Genomic DNA, 16,713 nt, shown 5'->3' on the forward strand with positions numbered 1-16,713 from the left:
CCACTTTGGAGCAATCAACAATATATCATGAATGACACCAGGCACCAGTCTTTGTTCTTTGTCAGTCTGCCAGATCTACAAAATCTCTGTGCCTCTACAGTAACACTGAGTTCTCATATACCAGAAGCTGAGACAAGGAGTACACAGATAAAGATTTGCAGGTAAAGAATTTTGAGGGTTATTATTTTCAGAAGCTTTTGGTGGTTGTTATTGAAATATTTTATTAGCAGTAATAGAATTAAGCTTAATAAAATCAGCAAAATTCTGATCAGCAGCAAACAGTACAAAATTGTTCAAAATTGAAGGGTTATTTTGAGGGGGACTTGCTGGCTGCTGGGGAGAACCCCCACATTTCTATTATGTTTTAAATGTCATCAGCTGAAACTAACAAGGCTGCCTACTCCAAATCAATAAAAAGTTAAAATTAATTTGTGTTCACTTGCAAAGTTGAAATGCTTTCTGTGGGTTGAGACTGAGTGAAAAGAATATTCGGAAAGCGTATGTACACTCCTTAGTGCTCACCAAGTATTATGTCATTCCCTTTAATAGGAAAGGGGAGAAATGAGGAATTCTGCCAAAAGGAAAACTTTTGGAGAGTTCTGTCTGTGTGCCAAAGGCCTTTGTCTTTGTCTTAGACCACTGTGGGTGGGTTGAGAGCAAGTAACTTAAACTTGTCCAATATATTATACTGAACCACTGGGAACAAAGTGAAAGTGGAATGTATTATGTTTGCAGAAGCTGAGGAAAATAAATTTCAGCTGAGAAAATGAAGTACAAAAATAATTTATTTTTTTTTATAGACGGTTATTATTCCTGCATCAAGACATCCTTTCTGCACCTGTTATTGGGACACTAAATCAAATTTCAGTTGTAATGGCGGTCAGTATCGCTGTGTAAATAAGTATATGTAGTTACATACTGTTGCAGATGAGCATAGTGCACCTCACTCAAAAGACAGAAGTAGCAATATATTTTATTGAGGTAAAATATTACTTTGAGAGTGTTCAGTAAGTTTAATGGAATTTAACAAAGTTTTAACAGTGGTTTGAAAAGGTTTAATAAGTTTGATGGCAAGGTTCACCTATAAGGCATGGAAGAAGCATACAAGGGAAAATTAAATAAGAGTAACTCATATAGAGAGCAGAGGTGTAAAGAGTAAAGAGGATCCTTCTGCTGAGTCATGAGGTTCAGAATGGACGCCCTTTCTTTCTAAACTCCTTGTTGGAGCCTAGATGTGACTGGATCCAGTCTTAGTCTTGGACTTGGTCAATGGTTCATGTCTAATGGAATTATCCATATAAAGTTTGTAATATTTGTGTAGCTACATAGATTGGTAATGCTTCATAGTGTTAATTCAGCTGATTTCAGTCACCAAGGTTCTGTTATGGGTAAGGGACCTCTCCGCCTTGAGTAAGGAAGGCTCACTTAATCTCAGGTAAGGAATTTCTAACCTTGAGAAGTGTCCCTGCTCAAGGGGAGAGTCACCTGGTGTGCCGGCCAGCTGCCATTCAGGGAGAGCCCAAATTAAGCCCATCCCAAGTTTAATATTTACAGGGTGAAGTAGTTGGCTGCTACTCAGTAGTATAGACAAGACAGGTGTCTTCGGTTTAGCTCTGATGTCTTGTTCTGTACTTTGGTTATCTTGTAATTTTGGGTTCAAAACAACCTTTCAAAATATATTTCAGGACACCTTCACTCCCTTGCACATGAGCCAGGGGCTTTCCAGCTCACAAGTTCACCCCAAGGACATAAGGCCTGTTGCTTCTTGCTCAGCCTGAGCTAAAGTATGGCTAGGAGTCAAGTGTATCTGTCCCACATACATGCATGCTTCTTTGAGGATCAAGGATAGGTAAAATATCTCATTTAAAGCAAACTTCTACTTTTGTGCATTAGTAATATCAATTACAGCTTATGTCTTCTAATGTTTTGATGAAATGGCCTTTTCAGATAGTGAACCTTTGCGGAACAGAATGGACTCAATTGGTAAGATGCCATCCAATTTACAATGAGAGCAGCCAGGGCATAGTTCTCCAGTTTCGTTTTGGGCGATCTTTTGCTTGCTTGTTAATGTATCTTTCGCTGGAAGTAAGATTACACTATGACAAATCCCTGAACTAATTTTAGTTATCGTTCTCCTTTAAAATACAGGATATGTTGTTTGCTTTATCTATTCCTTAGCATGTTTTTCTTAGGCAAAGTCACTGATGGACCAGAATTTAATTTATCATTTGATAAAACACCCTTTAATTTCAGACACTTGAATTTTTATTTATTTTTTTTATTTTTAGATACCATTTTACAAATCAGGAATATGTCAAGCCTACATAGAGAAACAAGGAGCTACTGTAAGTGCTGAAGGATGTCACAGTTCTTAAGATTGTTATGCTTGTCTGCAGTTCCTGTTGCCAGAGATGAGTATTTTTCATAAGGCATACAATTTGCACTACAGAAGCCAAGTTCCAGGGTAAAAAAGTCTGTCCCATAGACAAAATGTCTCTTACAAATCTGGGTATAGTAAGTATACTTTCTCAGAGTCAAAAGTTTTAAGAAGTTCCTGAGCAATTTCACTAGTTTTCTTTGCTGCAGTGAGATCCTGGTGCTGCTCGGGGCACTGGGGTTTGACCTCAAGGCAATGACAGACTCAGCCTTTGGGCCAAAGACCTGCAGCTCTCTGCTGGTGTCACCCCCTCTGTGCGTGCACTGTAGATTCCACCAGTGGGGATGTTTAGACAGCTGAAATGTCTCCCCAGTCAAGTTCTAGGTTTATCCAGCCTGTACAGGACAATCTCAGAGAAACAAAACAAAAAGAAGAAATGGAACCCACAAACATAACAACCGATACATTTTTAGACCATTATGCCATGTGCTTTATTATCTTCTAGTATGAAAAGTCTGTGGGTTTTATGAATATATATGTGGACACACTGAAATTGCTGAGTCAAAAGGCTGTAATCCAAGCCAGTAGCTCTCGTGACTCATTTGCACAGCCTGTTGGGTGAATTTTTCTTTGTTCCAAGAAGTGTAAATGCGTGTCTGGATTAGTAAGACAAATACTGTTCAAATATGCTTACCTTACAAAACTGCTTTATGGTGATGTGTGTAACTGACCTGTCATGGTTAGATTTTCTAACATCAGCAGATGAGCAGTACAAAGTGTACTTAATCACCATGAGCTGAAGGCAGATCCTTGCAGGATCTCAATAGAAACATCCTCCTGGAGGTATATTAGTTAAGTCTTTTTAACCCACTGTAATTAGTTTCTGTTTCTTGACTAATGCTAACTGTCAACAGAAGGCTATGCAGGACAGGCAAGTAGTACTGCTGGGTGAATAAAGCTACTTTTATCTATTATTTTCTGATTGTAGGGAAATGTCTCTGGTCTTGAGCTTGACAGTAGAGTTAATACATGTAAATTTTGGATGTTGAGCCTATTGTCTGGAAAGAGATGCATATCGAGTGAAGTACTCGATACAGTTCAATTAATCTTTTCCCCAAGTCTATTATTAGCCCTGTGAAAACATTACATGACTTGTAGGGCAGCTTACTTTGATGATGCATGACATCTAAATGTCCACATCAAATATTACACTGACTTCCTCTTGTAACTCAGTAGATGAAAAGTAGAGATGTATAACAAGTACTAGGATTTGGCTCCAAGATCTTTGATTACCTTTGATTAAAATTTGACTGAAGCCTTTAAAAAATCTGTTAAATTATTAATAATGTATTTTTTTCCCTCACTGATGTTATTAGCTGGAAGCACCACAAACAGTTAGTCCAGCCATTCTCCAGACCTGTCTCTCCTACACACTTACAGCTAGACTTGCACCCAGATGGAACAAGGCTGGTCATCTCTTGGTGCAAGGTATTTGACTCACCAGGTTCAGGGAATCGAGCATTTAGATTCCAGCTCTTTATCGTTGCATTTATTTTCCATTATTTAATTCCCATTGTTATTTCAGTTGTTATATTAAATTATTTCATTCATTTATCCTATGATATTTTTTCTTTGATTGAGTTTTTATTGTTCCGTTATCTAAGTTCAATGATTCAAGTTAACAATCTGAATGGACATACCATTCACTTTTTCATCTTCCTCCTCAGCTTTGTCATAGATCAAATAATTATTTCAGCTGAATGCAGCATACCAGATTAAGAATTTCCAAACCAAGTATTGTTGGACAGTAAATGTCTTCTAAAAATTGGCCCTGTTTTTCAGATTCATGCTTTCATCAGTGGCATTTCTGCACATATTTTGCATGCTTTTCTAATACAGAAGTGGTTTTTCTGTCACACCATCTCCATCTACCAAGCTCCGTCTTTTTAGATGGTAGTTCCTTTGCCTGTCGTCTCTCTACCAACTCCTGTGTGGGATAAATGTGAATTACCAAAGTATGGAAAACCAGATATGTTTCAGATACCGTGGTGTGCTCTTAAGTAGAGAAATTGTATAGGTCATACCAAATATACATTGAGAAAAGTGTATATGTTATTGTCTTACTTTCAGCCACAATATCAGTATCTTGTTTTCAGCATCTTCAAAACATATAGCTCTCTGAATAAAATCACCTTGTTCAGGAGTAGCAGGAAGCAGAGGGCTAGATGGTAGCTGATATAAAACTGATTTCAGTGAAAGACATTGACAAACAGCAATGTGGCGCTGGTACATGCAGCTTGTCTAATCACATATGTTGCTAAAGCTGTGCAAAACAGATGATATATGGTAAAATATGTAGTAATACTCTACAGATTTGCTTCTGAACCTAAGAATTTTATTAACTGTTAGTCAATTAAAAATAGTTCTATGTATAAATCCCTTACTGGGAGGAAAAGTTGATGTATAAATTGCTGTCCACTTCAATGCTTTCATAGATCTTTTGGTTTTGATGCAAGATGTTAATGAATCAATGAAAAGTTCATTGATAGAGGGGTTTGTCTCTCCTTAAAAGGAACAAACCTTTCAGCATTCATGACACATAAATGAAACTGTGTGATTTCTTCCTTTTGTTTGCATTATGACATTAGACACATGGTTTAGAAAATAATGTCTATCTATTTTATTTATTAAGGAAAAGATTTTTTGTCTCATTCAGGAAGGCAAAATGCTGTTGGTAAGTACAATGTTCTGTTAATGACAAACTTGTTAGAGTTTTCTTATGTGCTTTCATACTGCCCTGATCTTGCTATTACCAACAGTCTCTTCAGTTTTCGTTGTGAAATAACCTCTGCCAAAATACACTTGATGGCAGATGGTGCTCTGTATGCAATAGTTGCCAGTTCAACTGCACCTTTGATAAATTACCCACAAAAAAGGTAATTTTTCTGCTGTTAATCTACAGCCATAGATTGAAATTTGCATTTAAAAGTTACGATTATTACAATTAAATGCACTTGCCTCAAATTACGAGTCTTGCAACTGATATGAAAGTTCCATAATAATAGATAGGAAAATGAGCTAAAGCAGCTGTCCTGTATGTACTGTGTTTGCTGTTCACATAAGTTGTCACAAAGCTTGCTGCTTAACTATTGCAAAAGTCACAAAAGAATATTTTTATTCCAGTATGAAAGTTAAAGTTTACATTTGGAGATACTGGAGCCTAAATGTGTAACAGGGTCGTATGTTGGGGAACATAATGCACCCAGTTCCTGTGCTACAGCTTGCTTAGAGCTGGGTGAATGTTCTGGAGATGTGCCAATAGATGCTTGCCTTGCTCATACAGTCTTTCCTATTGACCACTTTGGGGTGCATAATACTGGGCTAGATGACTCAGTACAGCCAATGGTTATAAGAACTATGTCTGCTTTGAAAATAGGTGTTTGTGTATCAGGTATATCAGTATCAAGCATCCAGTTGCATGGGCAGCCATGAGTTCCTAGGGAGGTGTACTGTACGGATAGTAATTCATAACTTTTTCACAGTTGATTTTAATTTCCATGCTGAGAATGTCTCACAGCATTTTGACTAACAATTACTTTAAATAAGCATTTGGTTTAGCTTTCTATCTAACAGATAAACTGTAGTTCAAAATAGGGCTTGGTGCTTTGTTTTTATTTTAGTTATAGACCTCAGTGTATCAGAGAGACAGCTTTGCATCAGTGTGGAGCCTTGCTCAATTCGGTTGCCACCCCCTCAGGTATAAAACGGTTGTATTTTCTATGACTGTGTTTGTCTCATTAATCTTCATCTTCTTTTCTTTTAGGTGGCTTGTAATTAACAAGATGGGAATAGAAGTGCTTATTTCTAATTGCATTAAGACAGTAATCATATTCATTGCTATCTGCATCTGTTGCATGTGCACAACATCCATATTACATCTATATTGATGCATACTAGCAAGCATTGTAAAGTTGAGATCCTAGACTATTTAAGAGACCTTTCCAAAAATGCTGACAGAATGCAGTAAAGTGTCTTTATGACTCTAGGTTTCCTTCTAGCAGTGTTTTCTAGAAGGCATTCACTGTGTCACTGTAACACATTGACAGTTTTAAGTAGCATCTTAAAAGTGAAGCTATAGGTAAGTTGTCAATGCTATGTTTAAAGTCCCTGTATATAATTATTCTGGAATCTGCTTCTATTTTCAATGCAGCTTCCAAAATACTAGAGCAGCCTGTACTATGCTACTTGTAAGCATAATTAATAAATTGTTTAAGAAATCATGACTGAGGTTAAAAAACTACCATTCTTTGTGACAGCCATGACACCTTTGTTGAATGTGTCCATACATACAGGGGCATATTTGTCAGGCTTGCTGGTTTCTTCTAAAGTAAGTGTTTCTGTTCCAAACTCTTCTTTCTTAGAATAGAATAGGATTTCTTCTGTGACCTCGTTGGACAGCATAACATTAAAGCTATCTATAGGAATCCAGTTCCAAAGTGACACAAAGCAATGATGGAAGTGATCATGATGTGGCTTCATTGTCAGTTTGATCATTGTAATACATTTCTAAAACAGAAATAGCTAAATTTTCTTGTCAGTGAATAAACACAAACCCTGGTAGACCATAGAGAAACAAAATGTTTCTCTCATCTCAGTGTTTGATTGGCCCCTACTGTCAAATATTTTCACATTGTGAAAATGTGTGATGTTTTTTGACTTCTTACAGGGTGAAACTATATGTCCCATTAATTCTGTTGCTTGGATCTTTGCACTTGATTAGGCAAGGTGGCATATACCGTTAGTAGACTATCAAACATGGGTTTCTGATTTAACTTCTAAAAATGTGCATGGAAGTGAGACAGTTCTTAGTTTGAAAAATATCTTCTGTATTCTTACTTACTAAAACACTGCAAATAAAGTTTAAATCTCACTGATTTAAATAATTTAAACCTTGTACATGCATAACTTCTGGAAGCATAGGCTCTAACATAAGATAGTGTGCAATTTTATAATGGAACTATCTTCTGAAATAATCAGTCTGTGAGAACTGATGAAAGGATATAATTTATAAGCTTCATTGTATTGTGATACATAATTATTTTTGAAAATTTTAATTTTGTGCTGCTGTAGAAATATTTGCAATTTTTTTTTTCTGTTTTAAGCTGGAAGATTTTGATATTTCAACAAACACCTTAAAGCTATTTGACAGCAATGAAAATATAGTTATTCACCAACATTCCATATTAAGTAACTGGTGCTATGTTTTGCCAAGGTAGGAGTCTGTTTACATTTCAACAGAAACAAATATTTCCTCAAATGTTTGCCCTACAAATGGTGAATTTCCTACTAGTGATAAGGATGCTTCTGTTTTATAGTCTTGTTTTACATCTAGGAATCTTTCTTTTTTACTTTTATGGTCTTGATGTTATAGAATATGAGAAAAATTAATCACCGAGTCATAAATTACACATTTAAATTTTTCAGTTGGAGTAATCTTTCTGCTACTTCTGTGATATCCAAAAGCATTAATTTTTCTCAAATACAATTTTAGCAGGAAGTGTCTATTTAAAGAAAAAAACAATTTCAACCTCTGTCACAAAATATCTCTATTTTCACCTATGCTTTTCATAAAAAAAAAATGAGAAGCAATGGTATATTTGCTTTTGTTCTACGTTCACTAGTAAGTGAATATTACAAGATGAGAAATTGGATTTGTAGGTGCCAAGCTCTTTTCCACACTTCAGGAAAGTTCTGGCATAAACTTATAAGCTAAAGGTGTTAGTCCTCAAAACATAAAAATAATCCATAAATACTTCCAATGACAAAAATAAGTTTTACATTTTTTCCCCAAAAGTCCATTATGTTTTCAGCTGAGCTTTATGACACCCTTTCCAAGCACCCTTTTTTTACCTATGCACAGCATGAAAATGGGTCAGATCATAAACATCAGCCACATAATTCCTCCAGAATCTCCTTTCCATTCATATAAAGAATTTCAGATGCATTGGAAGAATCTGGTAAGAAACAATATACACTGCTTTCATTTTTCCCTCCCTTTCTTGTACCTATTGAGTTTGTGTTTATAATACACTTCTGCGGTTTGGTTTTTTTTTTTCAAGTATGGATATATTCTTCCAGAGGATATTGAAAAGACCAAAATATACTTCAGTGTTTACTTCAGACCAATAGGGGAAAGGTTCTTTACGTATCCTTTCAGAATATTTTTGTTACATTTCCTCTACTACACTTCTAGCAAAGATCTAAATTTTCATTTTTGAATGTGCCACGTTTTCTTCTTCCATAATTTCACAGAAGTCAGTGGAGAATCGTTTCACTAGATAAATTGGAACAAAATATTGAGTCAAATCTCTTTGTCCTAGTATTGAATAATAGTAAGTTGAATAGAACAGTTTGCTTCACAGCTACTGTAAACATTATAATGCTGCTTTAAATGGAGATGTAAAAGGAAGAGTTAAATTCCTGTTAAAACACAGCCAACAAAGATTTGTGTTAAAGAGAATTTTCCTGCAAGGAAAGACTAGGCTAATGATTACTGACGTTGAGTAATCTTTACTGTGGTAGTTTAGTGTGATGTAATCATGTTGAAGTCCTGTAAATTTATAAACTTCAGTTCCTTAAGAAAGTAAGTGCTTTTGTTCACCTTTTTCAAAAAGCTTTAGGCATGTCCATGTTTTTTTTCTCAACAAAGATGATTCATGATTATGGAAATGTAAAGAAACTTGTTATATATCCCTGAATACTTACTCAGGTACCCTTTAAGTTGTATTCGAAGTCAGCCAGTGCAGTATTTCCCTAGAACGGATTCAGAAAGTGTGTTGAACTCTTTTCTTTCTGACATCAAGTGTAATCTTTCACATCTATGTGGATTTCCAGTAAAGATGACAAGTAAAGCACTTTATGCTACAGAGGGACTCTCCAGGGCTCTGGTGCGTGTAAGATTGTTTTATAAACATATTAACGACAGGTATTTTGTTCATGGTACGAATTTATCGTATTCACAAATAAAAGCATAAAATTATGCTTTTCACAATAAACAACAATCAATGATGTAACTTTTAATTAAATGTGTAACTAAATATTATATTGCTATTTGCCATTGTTATATTTTTGTTCACATCACAAATACATAAACAAATTGGACTTAGTGTTAATTAGTTGCTATCAATATTTGCAGTTCTATAGACCTTATTTTACAGTTGGATATCCAGAACTTTCTCACACCTCTTCCATAACAATAATAACAAAAATACCTATTATTATTATTCTTAATTTTATTTTTGAAAAGATAAACCAAGGAAAATATAAAGTTCTATGAACTTACACATTTAAAAACACTCAAGCTGTAAGATTTACTCCATGGCTGATGATTGAAAGGAGGCAAGCAATTAAAACTCCTGTAATTTGAGGTTGTGACAAAGACTGACTCAAATTTCTTTAGTAGTAGTGTGTGAAATAAGAAATGAAGTAATTAATTCTGAACAAAGAATAGTGACAGAAGTTGCAGAGACTCTAAAATACTATAATCCTCTTTCAGAAAGCAGTTGCTGTTTATGTCTCTTCAGTGATCAAAGCTAAAATGGCTCCTCTTCGTCATCTGCAGTTTTCCTAGACATCCAAACTGTCTTTTGCTCAGAATACAGATGCCCTTAGAAGTCTTAAGAGACCAGGAGCCCTGTCAATCAAACTCTCTGCAGACCCCCTCAAAAGGGGTAGGCATTACCCAGTTGGAAACACTAAAGCAAGATAATGACTGTAATTTAAGTCTTTCCTTCTGAGAAATATGATATTCCAGCATAGTTTATAGACATAGACCTGAGGGGAGAAGAAAACAAATCTTCATTTATAGTGACAACAAACTATTGTTTAGGAATATAGTTCATTCTAGTTTACAATAGGAAAATGTATGGTTATATATTGTGATTTATATTAGGTTGATATCATATAATGATGCATTAGGTGGCACTATCAGACTTTTAAATCCAGTTCATTCAATTTAGCAGCTCTTGTATTGCAGGAAATGAAATCGAAGCATATGAAATTGGCGGGTGAGATGGTTTGTGTGGTATCCCTAACGCAGTCTCCTCTAAGGAAAGAGACTTTGCCTGGAATTTCTTCACTTTGCAGTATGGAAAACAGCCACTGGATGGAGCGTTTGATCAAAGAGCCAGAAAGCCAGACTTCTTCGAGTAGCAGTAAGGGTACAGGAAAGATTAGCATTGAAGCAACAGAGAATTCAATGAGGAATCGGCAAATACCTGGAGTACCAGAGTTACCAGCTATGAAATCTTTAGGAATGCCTGTAAATTCAGCCTTTGAACTTCCCCCCAGAAATGTCAGCAGAGTTATACCAATTTTCAAAGGAAAGTTGATGCAAATGAATGGAAAGACTGCAAACCGAACAGATGGGAAGAAAAGAGGAAGTGCTGAAAGACATTCACCAGTAAAAATCATGAGTGTTTCATCTTCTATGCTGACTGTGCACAAGTCCAGCATAACTCAGGTTTGCAAACCTGTTCAAAATATGCCAGTCAAAAATTCTAATCATAGCAATGTACTTCAAGCTATGAACACGAAAAGATACACAAAACCTCTATTTCAATGGAAAACGAAGTCTGGTGGACAAATGACTAATTCTGATTTTTCTAATAACCCAGCTTCAGGTGAGAATTCAAGTGAAGGCAATTACAAAATGGCAAATTCTCCTTCCTTTCTTAAGAATGTTGGGTTAGTGCTTCAGAAATCAAACATTTGTCTGAGTCTGGATACATCTACATCTCCTATTTCCAGTGCAAGAAGGGGAAAGAAGTTTGCAAGTCAAGATACCATGCAAGTTCTTGAAGAACAACAGCAGTCAAAGAAAGTACATTTGCAGATTTGTAAATTAGACAATGCAATGACAAATTCCAGTTTATCTCGGCAACAAACAAAGAGATCAAATGGAGGAACAGGGTTAAATATTAATGAATCTGTCTTAAATGATACAGCGCATATCGCCAAAAATGAAGAAAATAAAGCAGCATGCTATTCTAAGGACTATGTCACTAAGACAGCCAGTCATCTTTGCAAATCTAACTTTGAACAGGTATGGTAGATAACAGGGCTCATTCTTACTGGTTCTCACAAATTCACTATATTCTAAAACAATGTTAAGCAATAAAGAGCATGACTTTCATCATGTTCTACCATCATTCTCAGTATAGTTTTCTAAAATCTCTACCATATAAGTTGCTGTTTTCAGCCACTGCTGCCTTTTTTCTGAAAGGGAAGATGATTTACTATGTTGTCTGAGATACATACTATTTTTTTATTTGGGACTTTTAGAGTGGGATAATTAATTTTCCTTTCTTTAAGACAGTTTATCAAGATTTTTGTGAGATTAACATGTCTTCATATGGGACCATATTAATGAACAGCTCCTGGAAGGAATCCCAAACCTCATCAATTGTGTAGTGCTGACTGCCGTGTGTGTAGGGCATTGTACTGTTAGACAAACATGGAAGTTTTGCAAATACAAGTTTAATTACAGTTTCACTAAAAGCACAAGTTTCAACATGAAAAATTCCTACTGGGCATAAGGAAAAAAAATCTTCAGAGAGAGAGTGGTTAAGTACTGGCAGAAGTTGCACAGACAGGTTGTTATCCTTTCAGATTCTCAGAACTTGACTGGATGGGGCCTAAAGCAATGTAATCTAACTTTGAAGTTAGTTCTGTTATGAGTAGATGACCAGTAGAGGTACTTTACAACCAAATTTTTCTATGATTCTGCCTGTATTTCCATAAAATAAATGGCAGAGCTGATTTCAGTGCAATCTTTGTGAGGATGACATCCCTCAGATTTGGCACATGGATGAAATGTGCTTATCATGTTTTTCACCTATAGCATGTAATATGGTAGGTTATTTCAACTTTGTGTTAATGAGGGCACCTTTTGAAAAAGTAGGTCATTTTAACAAGTAGAAAAATACTGGGTGGGGGTTTTTTTGCTAATGAAGGTATAAACTTCTATACTTTTAAGATGATTACAGGGAACGAATATCTGACATGCGAAACACTGACCTCAAAACTAACTTCCTCTATCAAGGAGAACAACATGGAAGCATCTGTAAAGAAAGGTTGTGCAAGAAGAAGACAGGTAACAAGCCCCCCCCCCCACACACACACACACATATACACCCCTTAATCCAGTTTATACGGACCTGCATTAAGAGATAAAAAGGAAATTTCAATTTTTTTCATTTTATCATGTTCCAGTTAAGACAGGGAAACCAAGAAATCTTACTGAGCCTGCTCTGAATAAAATTAACCTTAACTAGGATAAAATTAACCTTAACCATTGGTTATGTTACTGTTACTTCAAGCATGCATTTAAAATGTTTGTCTCCTACAAAAAATGCTACTAAAATGAAAACCTTTATTGATGTTACTTAATGTAAATATGTTTCTGAAGCAGATTTTCTGATTCTACAGAAAACTTTTACCCTGCCCAATATAGCTATGGCATTCTCAATGGTAAATTCTCTGTAAAAAAAATCTCTGTAATTGTCTCATCTCAAGTGCTTGAATTCAGCAACATTCTGTAGAAATGCATACCAAAAGGTTAGTTGTAATTCATTCTCAGTTTCTTTATATTCTCTTAATTATTTAATGTATTTAAGTTATTATTATATTACTAGATGGGGTCAGCAGCAACAATTAGATAAGTTCCTAATATAATTTTTTAAAAAATACTTCTTCCTCTGGATGCTTCTGTAATTATAGTACTGTGTACTTTTAAATTCCTCGTCAAAATATTTTTTTATGATTCTTAAATACTGCTTTTACCTACTACTGGATTACACTTCTGTTTCTAAACATCAGTTCTTTAAAACTCAGCTGTATCTTCTACCTTCTTCTCTTGCAACCACATTCTCTATGTTTTTACTACACAGAAATTAGACCCATTAGCAGGAACAGGTCCCAGGTCTCCCGTGCTCAGTACAATTGTATTTTCTTATGTAGATATATATGTATTATTTCTATTAATAGCCAGCTGAAAATACTGTCCAATAACTCTTCAGAATAAGCCAGGAGGAAAAGTTGCATGCACTTAACTTCCTTTTCACCCAGGTTCCTGTCACAGTCCACTCAGTGGACTCATGATGGTTCGTTTACTATGATTTCAAAGTGCAAAAAAAAATATCAAGTGACCATGCCAAGGGGTTATGCTTTGATCAAACAGTGCAACTTTATTGTTTGCCTGTAAAGCAGCGTGCAATAGATAAAATGACAGGAAGGGAAGAAAAGGTAAAGTAAAAAAAAAAAAAAAAAGAGGATTATAGCTACCACCACGGGTCCGAGGCATCCCTATGGTCCAGGCAGTGTCCTGACAGTCCTTCCGATTGTCGTGATCCTTGGTGTGGAATATCTTCAAGGTTCAGTTGCTAAGGAGACATCTTTTATGCCAAGCAACGCACCTTGCTCCTCCTCTGGCCCATGGATTTTTGCGTTACCACACATATCTGAAGAGGAATGCCTGAGGTGTGGTTTGCCTTAGAGGCAGGTAGCTTCAGACCAGGAGGTGTCTTTTTGTATTATAGTGATATTATAATGAAGAAAGTTCACCTGAAGTTCAAGATTTTTGGTTTGTTGCTACGACAGTGGTTGTGATCCATCTTCTGGACAGTGGTTATGTGGCCTTTTCGTAGTTGTTCCTTTCAGTCCCAGGTTGCAGCATAGTACTCCTTGTACCATGTGGTTCTCCTTCCCAGGGTCTTTGCGTCTTGGTGTCCATGAGGATCACATTCCATCTCCAAGTCTCTGTTGGCAATGTTGAGACAATATCAGTCTCTTTGGACTGACTCTTACAGTTCCCTTGCCTTTTATATTTAATTTCAAGCGTGTCCGTTTGAAGTCTTGTTACCCATGCTTGATCTGAAGTGGCTTTGCCTAGTCACATGTTGCAATATATAAACTTACCTTGTCAACATACTTACTAACTGTTGATTAAGAATTTAAAGAGTATGTATCCGTAATTCAGATTCCTCCATTTAATTTGCATTTCTTAACAAATTTTCTGTCATCTTTTTGTTTTGTTGTGCTTTTAAAGCCAAATACAAGACAATTCTGTAACTTTTAATGGTAGTTAAAAGAACAGAGTCTGTGCTATCCATGCAGTTCAGAAAGGCCCTGTAGAGCAGCCTCAGGGGCCTGCTGCAGGAACACACTCATACCTTGGAGCTCAGGCTGCAGCAGGGAAGAGTGAAGCTGGTGTGGGAAACACCAGCCCAGCTGCTCTGTGCTGGCCCCATCCAACTGCAGCTGGAAAAGGCCCTTCCACACTGTCTTACTAGCATTACTGGCCTAATATCGCAATGCTACAGCAGGAGAGTCAGGAGTCAGTTTCACAAAGAAAATAAAACCTGCAAAGAAAAATAACTGTGGTTATAAGAGTAACAACCCCAGGGGTCCAAGTACTGAAGGGAGACTTCCACCATAGTATGAATTACGTGCTGAAGTCCTTTGCCTGCCACTGGGAATAATTCAGCCACACTAGGGCTTGTGAGCATGGATCTAGCTCTACAGCTTGGGCTGACTGGGCAAGCAGGAAGCTTGTACCCGGTCTGGCAGCAGTGCTGGGATGGGGAAGGTACACTGTCCTATCCTAGTCATGACTCAGAAGTGCCCCGTGTCATTTCGTTCTCTCCAGGCAGGCTGTGAGTAACACAGGTACCAGCCTGAGCCCTGCAAGCTACTTTGGGGAAGTGGCAGGAGTCAGCAAGTTCTCGCTGCCTGCCGGCCACACTGCCAGTGCTGGAGCTGAGTGAGGGAGATGCACAGCTCTAGGGAAGCTTCAGCTGGAGTCTCAGGAATAGGAGAAGGACTTGTCTATTAACTGGGGTAGGGATGGTCTCTCCAATGTTCATTAGTCTGATTCCTCCTCTCTCCAGATTAAAATACAGTAGTGCTGACTAGGGACACTGTTAAACACTTCCCTGAAGAGTAAGCCTTTGTCATTATCTCAAGTTTGGACACCAAAAATTATCAGTTGATTTTGAAAATCTTGGCTGCTGGCATGTAAAAGGATACTTTCAAAATAGCTCTGGTTTTAGTTATTTACCCACTGTACATGTAAACATACTTTAAATTATATTTAGGTTGGAAAATAGAAACTTTTATTAATTCTCATATCATTCAACTAAGCATTTAACTCAGGAACAACTTTTTAGTTGAGCTGTTAGCTTAGTATTTCTGCTTTGTTTCCTTTACTGTTTTTTGCCTTCTTTTTGTTTGCTTTTTTTTGGTGTTTTTTTTTGTTTGGTTTGGTTTGGTTTTTTGTTAACAGAAAGAAGAAGGTTATTCCAAGTTAAAGAAAGCCAAAAGAAGTAAGCCTTCTATTTAGGATGTTCTGGAGTACTGAAAGAAAACTCTAGGTATGCACATTACAAATTTTAAATATTATTCTTTATCAAAATAATATCACTCGTTCTACACTTTTGGATCATGACAATGATATCAGCTGTCTCCAAAGGAATCACTTTACTGAACAAATGGCTTCTACAGCAAAATAATGAGATAACAGAAGCTAATATTCATGGTTTTATTGGACACTAGCAAATAAAGCTTTGCTTTGTGTGTGTGTTTAGCAAGCAACGTTAAATACAAAGGTATCTTGTACTTAGTAAAACAGAATTTGTCTTAAATTTGTATTTTGATTGTCTCTTTTTCTTTCAGACTATTATAAATCTGGGTTTTTTGCTGCTGAGTTTGAATCTGAGCTGAAGTTAAAACCATAAAACATTAGAGTGAAGCTCTATGTATTATTTAATATCATGACATGAAATTGGGTGGCTAAATGCTTTTGTGGTGCTAAGATTAATTCAAAGACAAAATGGTCTGCCACACAAAATGAATAAATTTAGTTTTGTGACCAGATATTGCAACCCACATCATGTGTGGTTGTCGGTAATAGTCTTGCAGGATAGAACAAACTTTTCCTTTGAATATTCCTTTGAATATTAAGGATACGTATAGTATATGAAACCTTCCAGTTTTATTGTCCTAATACCTGTCACAAGTAATCAGTTGTAAAATATGCAGGAAAGAGTAATCTATACAGTTAACTTTTCCAGAGATAAATAGAAGGATATTTATGAAAAAGAAAATATTGATGCAAGCAATATGGTCACACAGACAAAATGGCACAAAAATGTGTGTTATACAAAACAAATAGAAAAACATAGCAATAGAGAAGCAAAATATACACTGTGCATCTTTTAAGCTGGCCTTTGGCTTCAACATAAATAATAGCAAGTAGCCAAATGTGCATTTTATCTCAG

At 36.2% G+C, this 16,713-nt stretch overlaps 1 protein-coding gene across 1 annotated transcript; it reads left to right on the forward strand.

Moving 5' to 3' along the window:
• On the forward strand, nt 1–16,119 carry C3H18orf63 (chromosome 3 C18orf63 homolog). The gene is made up of 13 exons (XM_056332223.1): nt 1–161; nt 801–879; nt 2,289–2,345; nt 3,754–3,865; nt 5,070–5,111; nt 6,058–6,134; nt 7,540–7,649; nt 8,298–8,394; nt 8,497–8,582; nt 9,147–9,324; nt 10,413–11,480; nt 12,414–12,530; nt 15,720–16,119. The coding sequence occupies exons 1-13, from the start codon at nt 28–30 to the stop codon at nt 15,774–15,776; spliced, it is 2,214 nt and encodes a 737-aa protein (XP_056188198.1). The 5' UTR covers nt 1–27; the 3' UTR covers nt 15,777–16,119.
• Nucleotides 16,120–16,713: the final 594 nt, after the last annotated feature.

This window comes from Falco biarmicus, chromosome 3, assembly GCF_023638135.1.
Source record: "Falco biarmicus isolate bFalBia1 chromosome 3, bFalBia1.pri, whole genome shotgun sequence".
Taxonomy (NCBI): Eukaryota; Metazoa; Chordata; class Aves; order Falconiformes; family Falconidae; genus Falco; species Falco biarmicus.